General features: G+C 45.0%; 2 protein-coding genes across 3 annotated transcripts in view; one reads left to right on the forward strand and one right to left on the reverse strand.

Moving 5' to 3' along the window:
- Window positions 1-1,412: 1,412 nt before the first annotated feature.
- Window positions 1,413-13,991, reverse strand: HSCB (HscB mitochondrial iron-sulfur cluster cochaperone). 2 transcript variants are annotated; one of them, XM_067539396.1, is made up of 6 exons: window positions 13,727-13,991; window positions 13,482-13,578; window positions 11,803-11,940; window positions 11,180-11,324; window positions 8,703-8,750; window positions 1,413-1,817 (listed from the first exon to the last, which is right to left on the reverse strand). In XM_067539396.1, the coding sequence occupies exons 1-6, from the start codon at window positions 13,987-13,989 to the stop codon at window positions 1,726-1,728; spliced, it is 783 nt and encodes a 260-aa protein (XP_067395497.1). In that variant the 5' UTR covers window positions 13,990-13,991; the 3' UTR covers window positions 1,413-1,725. The 2 variants fall into 2 exon arrangements, with proteins under 2 accessions (XP_067395497.1, XP_067395498.1); XM_067539397.1 differs by having other exon boundaries at window positions 1,678-1,817; window positions 11,851-11,940.
- A 2,120-nt stretch (window positions 13,992-16,111) lies between these two features.
- CHEK2 (checkpoint kinase 2) overlaps window positions 16,112-20,232 on the forward strand; it is a 35,532-nt gene continuing 31,411 nt past the window's right edge. Inside the window, exons 1-3 of the mRNA XM_067539353.1 lie at window positions 16,112-16,136; window positions 16,790-17,044; window positions 19,031-19,155. Of these exons, the coding sequence (XP_067395454.1) occupies window positions 16,795-17,044; window positions 19,031-19,155 (375 nt within the window). The 5' untranslated portion in view covers window positions 16,112-16,136; window positions 16,790-16,794. The remainder of the gene's footprint in view (window positions 16,137-16,789; window positions 17,045-19,030; window positions 19,156-20,232) is intronic.

The following is a 20,232-nucleotide window of genomic DNA, read 5'->3' on the forward strand; positions in this document are numbered from 1 at the left end:
TGAAAATAATTTGAATCTCACTGAGTCTGACTCTTGGTGGATGAAAATACCAGGTCACAAAAGGCAATAAATGGTATCTACAGCAGATATGTCTAAATTCAACTTGTGGTGGCGACTGAACACTTTTCTCATCCCCTAGAGATGGGTCATTCCAAGACAGGACTGGGAAACACTGACAGGAAAGGAACAAGACCATGTATAGCTTGCATTGTCAGTGCTGCACCTGTTGTGTGAAAGAGTCCTCTGCTTAATCCCCAGCAAAAATAAACTCACATTTTTAATTGCCTTTAAAACTAAAACACCAAACGCCTTAATATATTACAGCATTTATGTTCCCCTTTGTTTTTTTTGTTTCCTCACCTTATAAAGGAGCTATTATAGCAGCTATAACTTATGTGCTCTCTGGCTATTTCCAACTGCTGCTACCCCTGGTGCAATTCCACAAATGATATAATAGCAGGAGCACTAGTGTAGAGATGTCAGCATTTTAGCCAGTCTTGTCTAGATCCACCCAGAACATACTTGGATGACACAATGGTTAAAACGGCAAAAGGCAGTGGAGTTCTTCTCTATCTAGACCTTAAGAGTAAAATCAATGGGAAGCTTTAGGGAAAAAGGCTAGCAGCTAAAGCCGCTGTATTCTTACTGCTTGTCAGGAAGTTATTCTAATCATTTTATCATTTGTTTTCACAATACACTTAGTTTCTATTCTAGACATCTTCTGCGGCAGCTGCCATGAACTCCTCAGCTCTTGTGTGAAATAAGACCCTATCTGGTTTAGATTGTCAAAAAAGGCTAAAACACATCTCTCCTTTTTGATTCAGTGCACTCCTAGAGCAGGCCAAGAGTTTAGTTTAAGCATTACAAAGCAACATACAAAGTACACTCAAGTCTCCAGTTTTGCTTACTCCTTCCAACTGCCTCAGCAACACACAATAATGTGAAAGGAAACAAGGGCAGCTTTGAGCAACAGACTTTGGCGAAGGCTCTTCTTGTTAGCTTCATGCAAGAACAAGATGTTAAACACATCCTGATGGGGGTAAGAGTGACTATCACAATGGAGGGAGGAGGCAAATGCATTCCCAGCCTGAATAATCGCTGCCCTCAATGCAACTGAGAAAGTTATTACCATCTGTCTCCAGTTCTTGCAAGAAACTCTCTAGTGAGCAATCTTTGCTAAAACTTCTCCTACAAACAAGCACCATTTTCCCCATGGCTGTAAGTGTTTGGTACGGAGACAGCAAAATCCAGGGAAAATCCACCAAACTGGGCATTCAGGCCTTACTTAGGCAACACTTGCTGCTGTCTTTGGACAAAACTCCTACTGAAGTCAGAATCAGGCCCTGACTAAATCCCCATAGCAAGAGGGATCTAGATACTCAGTTTGTTATTTATTTTCCACTAGGGAGAGCGTAGATATACCCAAGAGCTTTGGGATATAGAAGGTATAAATACAGAGAGGAAGGAGTGTGGCCACAAAGCTAGTACTTGGAATTGAGGAGTACAGGGTAATTATTGGCAGCAACACTCCACTTCCAAGTTTGCTAACTAATGAGACTGGATACATGGATGTCTCTTACCAGCTCTTCTGTTTCCACATGTAAGGAAGGATTGCAAAATCAAGAGGCATACACTGATTGTGCTGCTTTTAGTTACTGAATCAGAAACAATCAAACATTTCTTTAATCAAAAGTGGATCAGGTTTTAATGGCAAAAACTGTGATATCAGGAAGGGTTTTTCTTGCTCTTCACCTTCTCCTCCAAGTTTTCAAAGTATTTCATTTTGGCTAAAAGTTTCTTGGCTTCTTGGAGATCACCTGAAATGAAACAAAGAATTAAAATTTATATTAGGATGGATTCTCTGTTTGATCTTAGAAATTTAATTTCAAGCATTTTGTTGTAAAATGGCCATGTTGATAACAGAACTAAACATTGCGAATTACAAAGCCCAATACCAGGAGTACCACAGTAAGCCTATGTTGTAATGGTGGGTTATGCTTATTACATAAGGCCTAGATGCCTGTCAGGATTGGGGCCCCTTGCGATAGGCACTCTACAAAACAAATGTAATACACGGTCTTGCCCCCCAAATCTTAAGAGTCTAAAAACACAAGATGTACAAAGAACAGGGAAAAGACATGCAACATCAGTGCCCTCCAATGACTTCTCTGAGAAGGACTAACAAAAATCCAGTGGACCATTAGGCAGCTACGTTTCAAACAGTAAGGGTATGTCTACACTGCGGAGTGAAGTTGATTTAATTTCAGTCGATTTTCACCCGCCCAACTTACAAAGTCGGAGGAGCGTGATCACCCCACACGCATTGCGTCGGGGCTTTGTGTCCCCACCAGCTGCGCTTGCATCAATAATCAAAGCAGTGCACTGTGGGTAACTATCCCACAGTGCCTTTTGGGAAGGTTGTTGTCCTCCCATGATGCAATGTGCTCCCTCCCCCATCCCCTCTTGTCCAAAACAAACAGACTATGTTTTTTCACACCATTTTTTCCAAACCCGTCTCTGCCACCCTGGGAGCTGCCGCAATACAAGTATGCAGGGCCATTAATAGACTTCTGCTAAGAAGGATAGTTAATTTGGGAAACGTGCAGGATATAATGGACGGGTTTGCCACAATGAGGTTCCCAAACTAGGGGGACAATAGATGGCACGCATATCCCTATTTTAGTACCAGACCAGCTTAGCACAGAGTACATAAACCAGAAGGGATACTTCTCAATGGTGTTGCAGGCCCTTATGGATCACGGGGGATGCTTCACTGACATCAGTGTGGGGGGTAAGGAAAGGTGCATGATGCACGCATCTTTAGGAACTCAGGTCTGTTTCTTCCCTGCCAATATTTATTTTTTGGTCAATGTTGAAATGCCTGGTGGATCTTGCCTACCCCTTGCTCCCCTGGCTAATGAAACCCTACACCGGGCAGCTGGACAGAGAGAAGGAGCGTTTCAATAATAGACTCAGGAAGTGCAGAATGGTGGTGAAATGTGCATTTGGCCACTTAAAGGCACGATGGCGCAGTATGCTCACTAGGTTAGACGACAGTGAACGCAACATCCTAACGGTTATCTCTGCCCGCTGTGTGCTCCATAACATGTGTGAAACAAAGAGGGACAAGTTCCCACTGGGTTGGATCATAGAGGCTGAGCATTTTGCAGGGGCTGCAGAGGTAGTCTGTCCTGCTGCTGCTCTTCCTGAAGCTCTAACCAGATGACTCAGCATGTCAGACTGATCCCTCATAATATGCAACATGTCCTCTTGCTTTGCACGCTCCTGCTCCTGGGCTGATCTTCTATTTTCCATGTCCAAGTTCAGTTTTTCTGACAATGACATCCTCCAAGCTCTGTGTCAGCAGCTATGGAGGCGTTCATTAGTTTGTTAAACATGTCATCCTGAGTTTGTTTTTTTTTCCACCTTCTAATCTGGGCAAGGCGCTCTGCAGGAGTAGAAGCTGGGGTGAAGGCCGAGCTGTCCATTGTAAGGCAAGCAAAGCACAAAGGTTCCATTGTTAGCTGATCCCGTGGATGAAAAGCAACGTCACAATGTAAAAAAGTCCCCTTCATATTCACAAGGCAACGCCAGATCTGCATACCAATCTGTACCTATTGTACAGGTTGGAGTGGCATTCCAGCCATGGTAAGTAAGGAGCCCTTACATCCATTATAGGGAAGTTTCTGTAGCACCAAATTCCTCAATCCACACTTAACTGAGAAGCAGGATCATTGGGCTCCCCTTCACGAACCCAAAGACTGGTTTGGGAGGTGGTGGTCCAAAGGGATTGGAGGAGGGTGTGGGTGAAGTGTCGCTGCAGAAAACATAGGGGTACCCGTTCCTGGAACCCTAACACCCATGAAAACAATGTCACGGCTAGAAATTATCTGTGTTGGGGCCCAAGACACCATCCCTGGCAAGGGAATAACATGCAGTGATTATATTGGTTGGGTACTGTAAACTTGCGCCATCATCCTTAGATGGCCACATGTGATATCAGGCTCCTGAGGGTAACAAGGCAGAAAAGGAAGGTTTGCTGCAAGCATCTGGCTACAGGCTTGGCCCTTATGCTGCTATGCTGTGTTCCACAATGATGCCTGCTCATTTAATAGCAGAGTGGCGAGGAAAAGTGTCTTACCGTGGTGGAAGAAATAAGGCTGCCCTCCCCAGAAACCTTCTGCAAAGGATTGCAGAGTACCTACATGAAAATTCCCTGGAGATATCCATGGAGGATTCTTGGAGCATCCCCAAGCACGTAAATAGTTTGTTTCGGGAGTAACCCTCTGCTTAAGTGGACCAACATCCAGGAAGCCCATCCCTACAACCACACAGACTGCTTTTTTTCCACAGAAATAAGAAGCTGGACTAGGACTATAACCACAGAAATACGATTTGCTATACACACACACACACACTCACCAAATGTGCCTTCCCTGGCATCTCGGTCAGTCACACTGTCCTGCATCCGGCTCGGCTGCTCTAGGGTAACAAAGAGGTCTCGGCTCTCAGGGAGAATGGAAACCCCCATTCACCTACCCCCTGTTCTCCTCCTCGTCCCCACACTCTTCCTCATTCATCCTGGACTGGGATCCTACAGAGGTATTCTATGCTGTGTGGTAGTACGGTGGTGGGGTCACTGCCAAGAATCGCATGCAGCTCCTCATAAAAGTGGCATGTCTTTGGTGACGAGCTAGAACGACTGTTTGACTCCCTAGTTTTCTGATATGCCTGCCTTAGCTCTTTGATTTTAACGTGGCACTGCTGCGCGTCACTGTTGTGGCCCTTCTCCACCACACCACACAATATCTTCTCGTAGATATCCAAATTTCTTTTTACTGGCTTGGAACTGAGCCAGAACAGACTCTTCACCCCATAGGATGATGAGATCTAAGACCTCAGGTCAACTCCATGCTGGAGCGCATTTGGGGCGTGCAGTTGCCATGAGCAGTTCAGCTACAGAGCTCTCTCCATGCTGACCAAACAAGAAATGGGAATTCAAAATTTCCCGGGGCTTCAGAGGAGGGGCTGTTTCCTGTACATGTGGCCGTGGTGCAGCAGAGTGCGAATGTCGAGTGGCCACAACAGAGCATTATGGAGGCCAATATGGAGACCTCCCGGAGGCCAACGACGTCTATTTACGTTGCGCTCTGCCTACACTGAACGCTCATTTGACTAATACAATTCGACTTCAGCACTATGCCACTTGCGGAGGTGGTTTTATTAAGTCGAATTTTACCATGATTTAGGTCGACGGAACTGACATGCCAGTGGAGACACAGACTTCATGTGGTTGACGGAAGCTGCATTCCATCAACCTATATTGTCAGTGTACACCAGGCCTAACAGACTGGCATCAGAGGCGTACTTGTACTATGTCTATTACAAACTACGTGACACCAACATAACAGGAGTAAGACCCAGCAGCCTGGCTGGGAACCACTGCTACCATGAAGACTGGCTCCAACCCCCCCATCATTACCAGAAGAGCTCTGCCTGTAACAAGAGCTCTTCCTAGCCAGCCATGGAGCATGCCTTCAGACTGGTTTTTTTAAGTGGTGTTAATAGTGGATCCTTTATGTTGAAGGATTTAATATGTTGTAAATTAAAGCAATTTCACCCACTGATATGAGGCCAGCAGGGCAAGTAATCATTACAGTAGTAAACCCTTAGTAAGGTACCTATAGGCAAATGTTTGTGGGAGGGAGGCTGGTTATGAAATTAGAGATAAGGGCAGGTTCTGGTCAGAGAGATAAATAGAGGTTGTAATGTTGAGGGAAGTCTTAAAACTGACACAGGCAGATGAAGGAGTTTGTGTCCAGGGTGAGAGAGGGCCTTGAGATAAGGAGGATCTTAATTCTTCTTTCCACTGATTCCATGATAGGGGGACCAGCAGAGTAGGGATGCTGAGGCTACTCAAGTGACTGAGTTCTGGCACAGCTTTTACCAGTTAGACATTTGTTAAGTCATGAACCAAGGACAGTCAGTAGGGAGAAAGCGTGGCTGTGCTGCTTGCATCCCACCTGAAATGCAGGAAGTTTTCTCCAAACTGGATCTGACAGAGTGTATGTCTATTTAGCATGGAAGCCCTCGATGGAATTAAGGTGGGACTGATTTTAGTGTACCACTGGCTCTGCTGCACTGTCAAGTCTCTTTGTAAGAGGACTACATGCCTCAGCATGGTAACAATGGAAATAAAGGGAAGGATTCAAATCACTGAGAGCAATCTTCACATAGGTGATGAAGCTTCTGAGGTGGTCAGGAAATCCTGGCCATGATGAGAGCCATGAGCCTATCGAAGATCGTTACTAGATCAACTCACAGCTGTCACCCTCTTGAACCTGGTTTTTGGATTGGGACTGCAAGTTGGGCAACCGAATCTTAAACCTGCATCATGGACCAAGAGTTACTGCCTGTAGTTTGAGGTTGGGACTCATTTCTCCTGTCAGGGTGGGGGATCTCTCTGAATGGTCTCCCTTTACTGATTAATGGAAGCAGAAGGGTTACAAAGAGCTCAGAGGGAGAGAGTCTTTTTCCATTGCTAGGGAAAACAATACTTCTAGGTGCCCTCTTTGCTAGCTTCATTCTCACAAGCACCCTGATTTATGGAGGATCTGCAACCAAGTAAGCAAGAGGAAGACAGCTAGAGTGCCAGTGGTGGAAATCTCATGCAGAGGCTCAACAGCTGCTTCATGAACATTTTCTAAGACTCACAGTATGGCTGGGTGGGAAGCAAAGAAAAAGTTTTTTACCATAGCATCTGCAGAATCTTGGACAGCAGTTTTATATCAAGCTGTTGATAGATTGCTCAATCAAGATTGTCTCAGCTCAGTAGCTGATCTGATATCCTCCTGTTATTGAGAAAATTTCTTGTTTTACAGACAAGATTGATCAGATTAGGGATGAGGTGTCTCCTTTCCTGGGGGCAGACCAAGGTCTTGAGGGAACAAGGGCCTCATCTTGCTGGCTAGAGTTTCACACAGTGATTCTCACAGAGGCTCTGAAGATGGTGAGAGAGCTTTGTTTTGCAGGCAGTTATGGATCCACATACTTCCTGGCTGGTGCTGTGAGACAAACCTGCAGCCAAACTAGGGCTACTCACTCAGCTGTCCCTTCCACAGAGCTGCAGTGAATCATCACTCAAGCATGTGAAAGCAGCCGATCCCTAAGCAGAGTCTGGGTCAGATGATCCCCAGGCTCAGGTATTTCCCCAACTCCACCAGAGCCGCAGATCATTCTATGCAACAGCATTACTCAGTCAGGAACCCTCCTGCTGCTTTACAGTGTATCAGACTCTCTAGGCTCCCAGCCTGCTCCTGATCCAGTTCCTACCTCAGTCTTGCCTGAGCCCTATTTCAGTCTTGTCCTTGCCCTACTCTGACCTTGCTCCAGCCCTGCCTCCTGCTCCCCAGACTAGGAGCACCTGGCTTTGTTCTCAGGCACGCTCCTGGACTCCAGCTTCAGTACTGACTGACTTATCTACAGACTCTGATCCCTGTTTCAAGCCTGATTGTCCCCACATCTCAGTTCCAGCACTACCCTTGGCAGAGTCCCAACCCTACATCCAGCTTCGACCACTGCTCCAACCACTCGGCCTGACTACTGGGACACAGCACCTGACAGTTGGAGGCCAGTGGGGAAACAGTAGGTCCCTTGTTGCCTCTTTGTGAGGGCAAGATGCATCCTGCTCAGAAGGAAGAATTAGTGCACACTTTGCTCAAAAAGTCATCACTCGACCCTGACAATCTTTCCTTCTTGGGTAAGATTGTGCAGAAGGCTATGGCAAGACATGGCTCACACTATCTATGATGCCTTTGATTTCTTTGACACTTAGCAATGTGAGCATGGATGTGGGCTTGGCAGAGACTTCTGTGGTTGATGATCTCCAGGAGATGAATGAATATCTGGTTTTCATGCTGGTGGAATTAGATCTCTCAACTGCCTAGACTACCATTAATCACAAGGTGTTGACTCACCTGTAGACCCTAGCAGGAGTGGAGAAGGCTGTTCCTCAGTGGCTTTATTTATTTTCCTCTTGGAGAGATCTCACTGGGTAGCTGTGGGTAAAGGCTCCTCTTCCCAAAGGGTTGTAAATTGTGGGGTCCCAAAGGGTATAATTTTGTCACTGTGCCTGTGCTCCAGGTGTATATGGGGTTGTGAGGAGGGTTAGCAAGTAGGCATGGGATGCAGCAGTGTCAGTATTCTCTCATTTGACTCAGAGAATGTAGTTCAGTGCTTCAGCCAGTGGCTATAATTGGGTCATGGATGAGAGTAACATGGTCAAGTCTTAACCCAGACAATACGGACATGATGACAGCAGGCTGAAGGAAAGGAGCTGGTGATGGTAGTGGAGGTAATATCAGTCCTTTTCATTGAGGGTGTACACCTGCCATTAGGGTTTGCATCTTACATGAAGCTACATCTTAAAACTATTCAGAGACTGAAGCTGGTGCAACACACAGGACTCTGCTCAGTGAGAAGATCATCTTGCTAGAAGTTTGATACCAGTACTCTGGGATCTGTACTGCGTTGCCCATCAGTCTCTGAAAGGTTGTTTTTTGTTTTTTAAGACAGTGAATGATACTTGAATTCTGTAGTTCACTATATACCTGTTAATACCAAAACATGCTGTTTTTAAACACTCATTACTCCGACATTATAGCAGTAAAACAATTCAAGAAGTAACAGATTGAGATCACTACCTCTTTCAAAAGCGTTGCTCACACCATTGGTCAATTCTTCTTGTTTAACTGTTAAAAAAAACAAAAACAAAGCCAGTCTTATTCAAAGCTATACATATGCTTACTGAGCACTTTCAATAACATTGCATTATGATTTTATGCTGGGAAATAGATACGCTGCCAGCACCTTTGCAACTGAACACTTACTAAATCTTGTTACCAACTGTTTTGTTCTGTCATTAGCTATTAAACAGTTTAGCACCAAGCCAAGCAAGTGACTTTTAGTGTAAATAGTGAGACACAAACATTAAGGGTTATTAGTTTGCATTCTGAATTATATTTTACCCTTTCACAATCCTGACTGTTGCTATTATTTCTTGCACTCAAAATCATTAACCCTGCATCATGGAAGTGTGAAAATACTTTACCATCAAACTGATGGTTGGCCAAATTCTAGCACATATTAATGGAGAAAGTAAGCAGATTGAGAGGACACTCAGCACTCTTCTGAATCACCGTTACCATATCTTAGTATTGTGAGTGCAAATGAAAGTCTCTTCAAACCATTTTTCTCTGTATTAAACATGCTTTACCATAGTTATTTAAAATGTTCTTTGAATCTGGTGACAGTGTTGTTATAATGTATATGTTCTCTTGTCATGGTGACAGCGTTAATATTTAGAGAAACAAGTTTTCCGAGTGACTCAGATCCCCTCTGAGCAGAGCACCTTTAACAGTTCCCTACCATGTGTCATATCACACTAAACTACCCTCTCCTTTGTTTAGTAGAGGAGACTTGCTGTACTCAAACTCTACATTTTCATTTAAGCTAGCCACAGGAGATACCAGTGCAATCTGATGAAGTTCATACCGTCTATCACTATGGAACCTTCCAATTCATTAACTACCCTTCCTCTGAATCATCATCCACCTAGTACTTCTCCAAAGTTGACAAACACCCACACTTTTAATGCTTGCTGAAGTTCAGTGAAAGTCTCTGTCACAGAGTGATAGAATGTCAAGCCAGAAAAGACTCCCAAGATTTTCCAGTTTGAGCTCTTGTATCATTCAGGGCTGTTCCCCACACACCTGGACTTTCCTAAACATCTTCTTTAAGCTCTCCTTGGGCTTGTATGTTGGTCCATCATCTCTTTGGAGCCAAGAATTACATCCTCCATCAGTCTTTAACAACCACTTTCTCAATCTCTGTGCTGAACACTTCCCTCATACTAACTTTATCCGACCAACTTCAAAACACTGAATATTATATTTCTCTTTATAGGCAACATGACCTCAAAACACATTTAAGCCATTATTCAAAAGCTACATGCACATGTACATCTTGTTGCCAAACTAGCTAGAAGCTTGCAGAATAGATTTTAAGACAGACACTAGATACATTTCCTGTTAGTAAGAGTCTGTTCATGATATTGCATGTATGGAATTTTTTTTGTAAAAAGCAAGATTAATTTAATAACATTAACAAAAATATTTGCTTTGAAAAGGTAGCAGTTATAACAAGTTGAGGCCACACCTCTGTCAAAGCACTAAAGTTGAACTAATAAAGTCCTTTTTAGATTGCTTCTAAAAAAGGAATCTTGTTCCTCAGGGGCACCTTGGCAATCAATGGAAGTTATCTTTTTTCTATTTTGCATCACCTGCACATTTGCAAAGTCAGAGCAATAGAGGATTTCAAGCAATCAGAATAAAAACAAGGCCATGGACTGAAATGTGTCTTACTCAATGTCATGATGAAAAACACAAGAAAATAGCTCTTCCACATTTTCCTAATTTCCTCCTGTCACAGAGTTGGCCATTTAAAGGGAGTTAGGGACCAGCCTACCTGTGACAGGGAGAATAAGTCAATACTCACCTGCAACCAACTAAATCCCTTGGTGACTGACAGGCAGTTTATTAATAAGCCTGATAAAGGGTTCCCAGACACAGCAGCTCCCAGGAGAGCTCACTAGAAAAAGAAGCCTGGATCGTGTGCTTCCAGAGACAGGAGCAGCAGGACAAAAGCCCAGGGGCTGCAGGTGGCTGGAGAAAGGTGGTTGCAGGTAAATGCAGAGGATTAAGATAAAGACTGAACTGGACCCAAAGAACCACAGCTCCAAAGAAGAAGGGCTGTACATCCTGGAGCCCAAGAGGAGAGACCACAGACCAGCAAAAGGCTGGATTAAAAAACACAGTCCCCAAGGGGGATGGCTGTGCAAACCCTGCAATCAAAGGAAGAGACTTATTTCAAGTTTATTTAGATTTAATAAAGTAAAACCACAACAGGGGAATTTTGCTTTAGACCCTCTTGGACTGTGTGGTGTTCTGCAGGGCACTAGAGGCAGGGAGCACCTACAGTGCCATGCTCAGCCAGTAGGGGATGCTATGGGGCAGCCACCCCCCATTACATCACCTTAATTAGAGAGACTAGCCTTTTTTCACCTTATAGAAAATATAGCATTGTAACTTATTCCTGTACATTAGGCAGGTCTTGACTTCACCTTCAATGAAGCTTTCAATCTCTTCTATTTTAGCCTCATTCTTAGATTCTGCCAGGATCTCATTGATTTCCATGATTTCCTTGAGAAACTCCACATCTATGTCACGGTCTGTCCCTTCCGCCAGTTCCACTCCATTCAGCTCCAGCTAGAAAATAAGAAAACATTGGGCTCATAATATCACCTGCTGCCACCTCTGCATTTCAATCCCATTCCCAACCATTTTCCCCAAACATCAAGTCACTAAGGGCTTGTCTACACATGGAGTTAATCAGGAAAAACTCTTTATGTAGACAAGCCCTAAAATTAGCAGTTGACTAATGCACAGAGAGGCACACGGGAGCTATTAGAGGCCAAGCTTAAAGTAAGTGTAAGAGGTAGAGTTTTGCCCAAAGATATTAATCTGTTGGATGGCCAACAGGCTGTTAGTGAGATTACAATGACAAAACAAACAGAAGAAAAAAGTTATTCCATAGTAAAGATGCTGACTAGGTGGGACACAGGAGCTCTTTGGTTCCTTCAGCCTCAAATATTCCTGCTTTCTCTTGTGAAGGCATACAAATGGGAAGGTAGTGGAGGATGTACACAAGATTTTAGTTTATTATACTGTAACAAACTACAGTCACCTCTGAATGGTTATGGTGTGATACTACAGCACATATTAAACACCTTACTAGGTACAATCCACGGCTCAAGGGACTCAGTAGGGTTTGGTAGGCTCTGTTAACCAAGGAAGAATGTTGTTCAGAAAAGTCCCGCTCTTTCTGTCAACAAAAGATCCAAAAATATCTTTATTACACAAAATTACCATGTTTACAATTAAAACCAAAACATGACATTTAATCAGCAGTAAAAAAATAAAATTACTAGAAACAGAACATCAGTGTAATCTTTAATTGCAGTAAAATCTCTGCCGAAATATTTAAGGAAGCCAAAAGGATTAAATTGTTAAGGACCTAGATAAGAGTGGTGGACTAGAAATACCCAGTATGAATCACTGCACTGATTCAAAAAAGTTTATTACCTTTATGATCAAGGTTTTAATTATTTTTTTTAAATGCAGAACTTCAATTGCTTTTCTTCAGCTAGACCACCTTATAATTTGATCTCTTACTCTCACACTAAGCAGGGCTGGGCATGTAGAAGATGCTTCTAAACAACCAAGCTAAAGTTTTTTAAAAAAAGCAACTCAAACTTAGAAACCATAACTTGGGACTCCCAGGGTATGTTTACATACACCATGGCAGTGAACTTCCCAGCCCTGGTCTACAGATTTGGATCAGCAGGCCTTGAACTGTTGCTCTAAAAATAGCTGTGTGGACAGCTATTTGAAGACGTGGCTCAGGGTCTGAAGCTAGAAAGCGAAATGGGCTTCAGAGCCTGAGTTCCAGCCTGTGTCACAACTTCCAAATGCTGTCTATGCAGCTATTTTTAGAGCACTAGCCTGAGTCTGTCCACTCAGGCTAGGAGGCTTGCTGCGGTGGGCTGTGTAAACATATCCCTGAAGCCTAATTTTCAGAGGGAATTGTGCATTTTCACTACCTCTGAAAATCTGGCCCCTTGAATCTCAGGGGAGATCAGACATCCAAAAATGGAAAGAAACAATTAGTGGAAGTATTTTGAAAATTTGGACCTTAGGTTCTGGTGGACCCAAAAGAAACACCACATCAGAGGAACAGGGCAAGAAGACTCTGACTCCATAATGATATTCCTTCACCATAATGGAATACTTTATATCCTCCAAACATCACTGACATAAGACTCAAGCACTGGACAAATGAGAGAATGGGTGCAGACAACCTGGAGGAGTAAAGGCCTCCCCCCGGCCCAAATTTTAGGGACTGCAATAATAAATAAAGGAAATTGAGTTTAGAATAGAAGCTTGTTTATCTCACTTTATTACACATGGGCAAATTCAGTTATGGACATAGATACTTCTTAAAGTGACATTCAACAGCTACTTAAAAAAAAAAAAAAAAAAAAAAAAAAACCTCTATCCCCTCCAAACTAAAAACATTCCATTTCCTAGACCAAGAACTTGCAGAATCTATATGAAGTTCCTGAACAAGAGCAGTGATGAGAGAACTCTGGGCTCCTAACTCCCCCCCTGTACTCAGTCCAGGCACATGCACAAGTGGGGAGCTGATTCCCAAATAAACGCACTTGTTGAACTGCCAACACGTTGTCACCATGTCACCCTGCCCCTTGCCTGGGTGACTTTCATGGGGAAGAGCGACAACTCTCCTACGTCCAGGCTTGTGGCTGGATCCTACAAGGGCAAGTCCCCCCCACCCTAACTCCTAACCTGGGATCTCTGGCTGAAGTAATCAGGGTGCAAGGAGCGTTGCAGGCTCCGGAATCGCTGCTGCAGCTGCTGCACGTCGATGTTGAATGAGCAGTCACTGGGAGAGAGAAGCAAAAAGGCATTAGAGCCACTGCCAGCCAACTACTGCCCCAGCCGCCCCCCTCAAGTCCTCACCTCCCAGCCCCACCCCCCCCCCCCCGCTCCCAGTCCCCCGCCAGCCTCCCAGCCCAGCGGCCCGGCCTCACCAGCCCATAAGGCGGAAAAGGTCAGGCTGGGGCTGAGGGGGCTGCAGGGCCTGGCAGGCCGGACAGAAGCGGGGCAGCACCCCGCGGGCGGGGAAAGGGATGCCGCAGCTCCAGCAGCGCGGGGCCGGGAAAGAGTCAGGCTCTGTGCTCTGGAGCCGAGAAGCGACGGCTGGAACCCGAGACCCCCACAGCACCCTGCAGACCTGACCCCTCCACACAGCCCACATCGGGCCGGGCCGGGCCGGAACTACAACTCCCAGCATCCCCCGCGGGGCCCGCTAACGCCGGACTGGCTGAGTTTATCAGAAGGATCGCGCGGGGCGCGTGCGCAATGAGCGGCGCGCGCAGGTCGGAGAGCTCGGATTCGCTGTCTCTCAGAAACAGAATTTGCGAATTTTGCGCGCGCGCGGGTGAGTCCTGGACGGGCCCGGGTCTCTCAGGTTCCCGTCGTGCTCAGCCCGCGCGCACTGCCCGCCCCCGCCCCTCGGAGTCTGCATGCGCCCCTGGAGGGGGGCCGGGGCCGGGGCCGGGGCCGTCTAGCTCCCCGGAGCCCCCCCATTGACACGGGACTCGGCGCCTGGTGCGCTGGTCTCTGCCCCGCTGTCAGCCCCGGGCTGCCCGGCCCCGGAGCCCGGTGCCAGCCACACTGAGCGGAGTCGCGCTGAGTAAGGCGCGCGGGCCGGAGGCTGGGAGATGCTGGACCCGCGGGGGGAGCGCTGTGGGGGTGGGGCGATCAGTGGGGGCTGTGTGCGGTGGGTGCTGTGGGGGAGCAGGGTGGTGTCAGTAGGGGGCGCTGTGTGGGGTGCGAGGGAGCTCTGCGCTGTGGGGGGCGGGGAGCTCAGTCGGGGTGCTGTGCTGTGCTGTGGGGTGTGGTGGTGCTGAGGTTGCTGTGCTGTGGGGCGGAGGGGGCTCACTTGGCACTGGGCTGCAGGGAGCGGGGCGGGGGTCAGTGTTGGGCACTCTCCTCTCCGGTCACTGATGACCCAAGGAAGCATTAGGGGTCTGTGCTTGGGGGCGGCGGGGATGGATACAGGGCCCTCACCTCTGAATGAGAACTGACTGGGTCTCGGGTCTCTGATGACTGACTGGAATGGCCCAGCTTGGTGCTAGGATCCTGTGCTGCAGCCTGTGTTGGGGAGATTGGGGCGGGCACTGTTCTGTTGGAGGTGTTGTCTCTTTGGAGCTGACATGTAGAGCCCTGCAAATCTGCGGCTATCCGCTGTGTATCTGCAGACCGTGGTTGCAGATTGGATGCAGACACAAATTTTGTGTCCGCTCTGGGGTCTACTAACAGGAACTGCCCACTCATGGCTCTTGCTTCTCTGCCAGAATTGGGGCCTTTGCACTAGTGTCCTTATCTGTTCCCTTTTGGATAACGGTTACAGGGGAGGGGAAGGAGTCGGCAAGAGACTATCTGTTTTAGTGGCTTCTACAGCACACCTATCACAACAGCCCCCAAGTGCTCTCTGCTGGGTTACTTGTGTACAGCGTCATTTACTTTCTGGCCTATGCTCTAGTCCAGTGGTCCCCAAACTTACATCACGTCCCCCCTTATGCCTCTCCGCACCTTCCCCCTGCTGGGGCCGGGAGCATGGTGTGGTTGGGGGCCGAGGCTGGGCATGGACCAAGACTGGGCTTGGGGGCCAGCCACGGCGGCTGTGAGGCCTCAGCGGCCAAGGGACTGGGGGCTGCAGCTGGGCCAGAGGCTGTGGCTGGGGGGCCAGCGGCCAGGGACCCATGACCAGGCCAGGCATCAGGGACCGAGACCAGCGCCTTGGCCGAGACTGTGGCCAGGACTGAAGCTGGACTAGAGGCTGTGGCCGGGGGGGTCAGGCCAGACCGGAAGGCGAGCGGCCATGGCCGAGGGCTGAGACGGGAGACATGCACTGGGGACCATTACCGGATGTTGGGGGCTGAGGCAGGATGCTGGAGCCAGGGGCTGTAGTTGGGAGGGTGGGGCCAGAGCAGAGCTCCTGGAAGAGCGGGGCTGGGTGGTGCTCCCTCCCCATCCCCTCTGGGGGTTGGCCCAGGTCCTGCTGCTTCCCCCCCCAGTGTTCCTCCACGCCCCTTCCCCCCCCGAGGGGAGCACGCCCCACAGTTTGGGGACCTCTGCTCTAGTCTATAGTGTTGTTGCACATTATGAAAAGGCTCCTGTGCACCTCCTCTAAGGTAGCTGCATCTCAGAAGAGGGCTAAGCAGTTGCTGCTGGAACGTTCAGTAATGGGGAGAAGTGCTTTGGGATTTGTTTAGCTGAAATGTATGATGGAAATATACAGTCATTATAATCTTCATTGACAGATTACCTCTTGCTCTGATGCCTATTTCTTGCGCAAGTGTAGCAGCTGATTTTATAAGCTTCATGTCATTGTGCACGCATGTAGAATATCTACAATCAAGATTGAGGCTTTAGGTGTGTATCCAAAACTGAGGCAAAAACAAAAGAAACAACCTCTCTTAGGCTGTCCAACTGCTTATCAGAGTAGTAAGTGGCATAAAATGACTTTTAATAAAACCCCAAAACTGTCATTAGCACTGACTGTCCTCTTTTTCAGGAGCGGTACTAATGTTGGGAAGGGATGGCATCAGATGCTTTTCCATAGTAATGAACATATTTTTTCTTAAGTTTTGCTACTTGTGGCATTCTTTTTGCCAAGGTGATACATTTTCTAATTTGTCCCTTTTGTTTGGAGAGCTGTTGTTGCTCTTGTAGGACTGACAGGCCCCAATCAGGATAAGTGCTGTGTGTTGTACAAATGCACATGAAATCCGTGCCCTGACCAGTTTACTGAAAAATCAGGGAATGCTGCTGTCCAACCAGCAGAGGGAGCGTTACACACTTTTTTGTTTTGTTTGGTAAATTCTTGTTCAGTTGAAGTGAATTTAAAAAAAAAAAAAACCAGAACATTACCCTCCAGCCTGCTGAGTTCTTTAGGCCAGAAATCTTGAAAACCATTACAATATCTGTTTTCATTGTATTTAAATTTTTGTCAGCAGAATTAACTTTGCTGATGAAGAATCCTATAAAATATAAAGTAATCTCTGTTTTAAACTTTGTTTCTGAAGCCAAGATGTCTCGAGAGACGGGAAATGAATCCCAGCAATCTCAAGGTGCCCAGCAGTCACAGAGTGGTGCAAGTTCTTCCTCCAGTGGATCACAGAGTGCCAGTCAGTCGTCTTCCAGTTCTGGGACCCTCAGTTCTTTGGACACAGTTCCTACTCAGGAACTTCCTTCAATTCCTGAGGATCAGGAACCTGAAGAACTTGTTCCTCAGCCATGGGGTCGACTCTTTGCACTTGGAAAGGGTTTCTGGAATTATGGTATGTATGTACCATAGTGGGTTCTCTCAAGCTAATGTGTGTACTAGGACAGAAAATCCTGAAGAAGTTTAATAAAACAGGATATTTCACTTTTGAATTAATGTTAAAGTACGATGATATGATTGCAGTTTTTGTTTGGATTTTTGTAGGGAGCATATCTTTGGTAAGAAATATTGCTGCCTTAGGGAGCTGTGATATACAGCATCTACCAAGCTGAAAGAAGAATTCTCCTTCACTGCCTCCCTGTTTGCCTGGATAAGATTTTGTGCTACTGAATGTTAGACCTGGTCTACACTGCCGGCGAAATTCGGCAGCAGTTGATGGGAGTTATGCAAGCTACGCACAGTAGCTTCCGTAACTCCCGTCAACTTCATAACTTCTGTTTAGCAAGCTATCTCCACTGAGCTGTGCTGATGGGAAATGCATACCCGCTCGTTGCAGCACTATGCTTTTTGGGGAGGTAGTTTTATTAAATCAACTTCCGGATCGATCTGGCGGTGGCGAATTTGCCACCATCAGTGTAGACATACCCAAAGTATAGGCATATTTCTGGAGTTTGTTAGCAGTCTGCCATTAGTTATCCTTTGTTAATAATGCACAATTACCTTGTATTTAAAATAGATGAATATGAGAATAAGTTTAAAACAGTTCTATCAGATAGAGTGTGCATTTTTCTGGTGGTAATTGTGACACCTATTAAAAAACTATATGAAAAATTTACCATGTGCCTACTAGTCCAGAGTCGATGCAAAGAGATTCTTTCTTTTATATCAACATCTAGCTTGGAGATATCTGATCAATTTGAAATTCCTCCTCTCTTCTAGCTGCTGGAAGGGAAAAGGTGCTTTCTGCCCCTAGTCCCTTCCACAAAACCTCTTAGCTGTTGTTAAGGAGAAGGGTTTCCACTGGTTTACGCATTATTTAGCTTCCTGGATGCTGAGGGTGGGGATGGGGGGATGAGTCTCTTTTACTGTCCCTCTTCCCTAGCCTTCAATTTTTGGAACCTCTTGGGTGGGGATTGATCATTACTTAATTGGAATACCTCTACCATTGCTTAAAGTTCTTCCAAGCATCAGCAGTCAAAAATTAATCTTATTCTAGATAATTTCACTGCTGTCTATCAGTGAAACTGACCAGAGTTGTGTTTATCTTACATTGCTGTTGCCTGACAAAGTTCTGAGCATCAGCAGAAGCTTTGGATCTATCTGCAAACATGGGGACATGACATAAAACTAGATTAATGTTTGAAAAACTATTATCGCAACTATAAGGGCTAGAAACTTAAAGGGGTACCTTCAACATGAAATGTAATCAATTAGAAAAAAAAGTTAAATAGTTTCAGGCATTACAACTGCCCCTGAACCTCCCTGATAAATGTATTTTTTCTATTTAAAAAAAAAACAAACCCTTTGCATCTTCTCTGTAGCTATGTGAAAGACTCATGGAAATTAGTAAACTTAAAGCACTGATCCTACAAACAATTATGTACATGAGTGGTCCCAATGGAATTACTTACATAAGTAAAATTAAGCATATTTATAAGGATTGAGGCATTAGTTGGGATTGTCACATCAGTAGATTTTTGAGAACCTTTTAACTGCCACAGCTAGGCTTTATTTTTTCTTGTTGCTGAAGTTCCATTTTTTACTGATCATTGTGCTAGATACTAATTTTTTTGGATCCTTAAATTAGGTTTTCACCATTTAAAAATGCACTATGTTTATGCATAGTTTTTTTAAAGGGGTTTGGTTCTTTATGAATATATATATATATGTGAATTCTGGTGTTTCTCAAACAATTTGTAATTTTTGAACAGACAGTTTTTATTTTGTTTCAAATTTTGATTCTTATACAAGAAATGTTAAATATGGGTCATGTTCCCTGTTCCAAGTGCTATCATTTTGTACCATTTTGCAGAGATAGGTCTAATAACTTATTGGAATTTTGTGTTCTCTCTCTCTTCCCACCCCCTTCCCCAATCCCCAGACTGTGTGCATGACGAGTATTGGTTTGGCAGAGAAAGAAGCTGTGACTATAGCTTTGCTAAGCTAGGGTTGACCGAGACAGGCTTATATCAAAACTACAGCAAGAAGCACTTCCGAATCTTCAGGGTAGGTGATAAAAAGGCCAGTTACCCCTTTCCCTCTATCCTGTAAAGAAGGAAACTGACTTAATTGAACAATTCTAAATCAAAGTTTCACTGTTTTTCAGACAAGGTGGATTGATTTAAATCAAAGCAATTTAAATCAGGAAGCCTTGATTTAAATAATCTATTAGAATCTTACTTTGCATATATAATTTTTAGTTATTTTCCTAAAGACATGTTGGTTTTCAATTGATTGGTGACCATTAAAACATACTGATTTGCAACTGAATATGGCCTTTACACTAAACGTAGTACCAGAAGGATGTACTATATCTATCCACATTTATTTAAACAATTACATAGCTAACATACATTTATTTGCATTCTTAATTTTTATGGTTTTTTTATTATGTTAGAAATGTTGAAAAAATATCCCCTCTCAGCCTTCTTTTTGTGAGACTAAACAAGCCAATCTGTACCAGCCTCCTCATAAGATAGGTCATCTATTCTCCTGATCATCCCCATAGCTCTTCTCTGGACCTCTCCAATTGACCAGAATTGTACAGGTTTCCAATTAAGGTCTTTCCAATGCCTTGTACAGTGGCATTAATACTTCTCTATCTCTACTGGAAATACCTCACTTAATACATAGTAGGATCACATTTTCCTTATTGGGAATCAGCATGTTGCATCATGTAGATGGTTCATAGTCATCCTGCAATCATCCTACACTCCTTGTCTCTCTCCTTTGTCACTTCCAACTGATGAGCTCCCAGCTTATAGCAGAAATTCTCATTATTAGACTCTTAAGTGCATGATCTTGCACTTTGTAGTATTGAATTTCATTCCATTTCTGTCACTCCAGTCTTCAAGGTCAGCCAGATTTTCCTGTATAATATTCTAATCCTCCCCTATATTGACAATGCCTCCCAACTTTGTATTATCATCATATTTAATTAGCACACTTCTACTTTTTGTGGCAAGGTCATTATTAAAAATATTGAATAACATTGGTCCCAAGACCAGTCCTTGAAGAACTTTGCTATTAACTTCTTTCCAGTCCGATAATTCACCTTTCACGACAACCCATTGCCTTCTCTTC

Source organism: Emydura macquarii, unplaced genomic scaffold (genome assembly GCF_026122565.2).
Source record: "Emydura macquarii macquarii isolate MOO-44397 ecotype Brisbane River unplaced genomic scaffold, CSIRO-AGI_Emac_v2 contig_554, whole genome shotgun sequence".
Classification (NCBI taxonomy): Eukaryota; Metazoa; Chordata; order Testudines; family Chelidae; genus Emydura; species Emydura macquarii.

What these genes read in the sequence shown, in the direction of transcription:
- HSCB (XM_067539396.1), bottom strand. Translation starts at nt 13,989, where the DNA reads ATGCTGGGAGTTGTAGTTCCGGCCCGGCCCGGCCCGATGTGGGCTGTG. An exon ending in CTTTTCCGCCTTATGGGCTG is followed by an intron (nt 13,579 to 13,726) that starts GTGAGGCCGGGC and finishes TCTCTCTCCCAG; the next exon opens with TGACTGCTCATTCAACATCG. An exon ending in GAGCAACGCTTTTGAAAGAG is followed by an intron (nt 1,818 to 8,702) that starts GTAGTGATCTCA and finishes GTTTCATTTCAG; the next exon opens with GTGATCTCCAAGAAGCCAAG.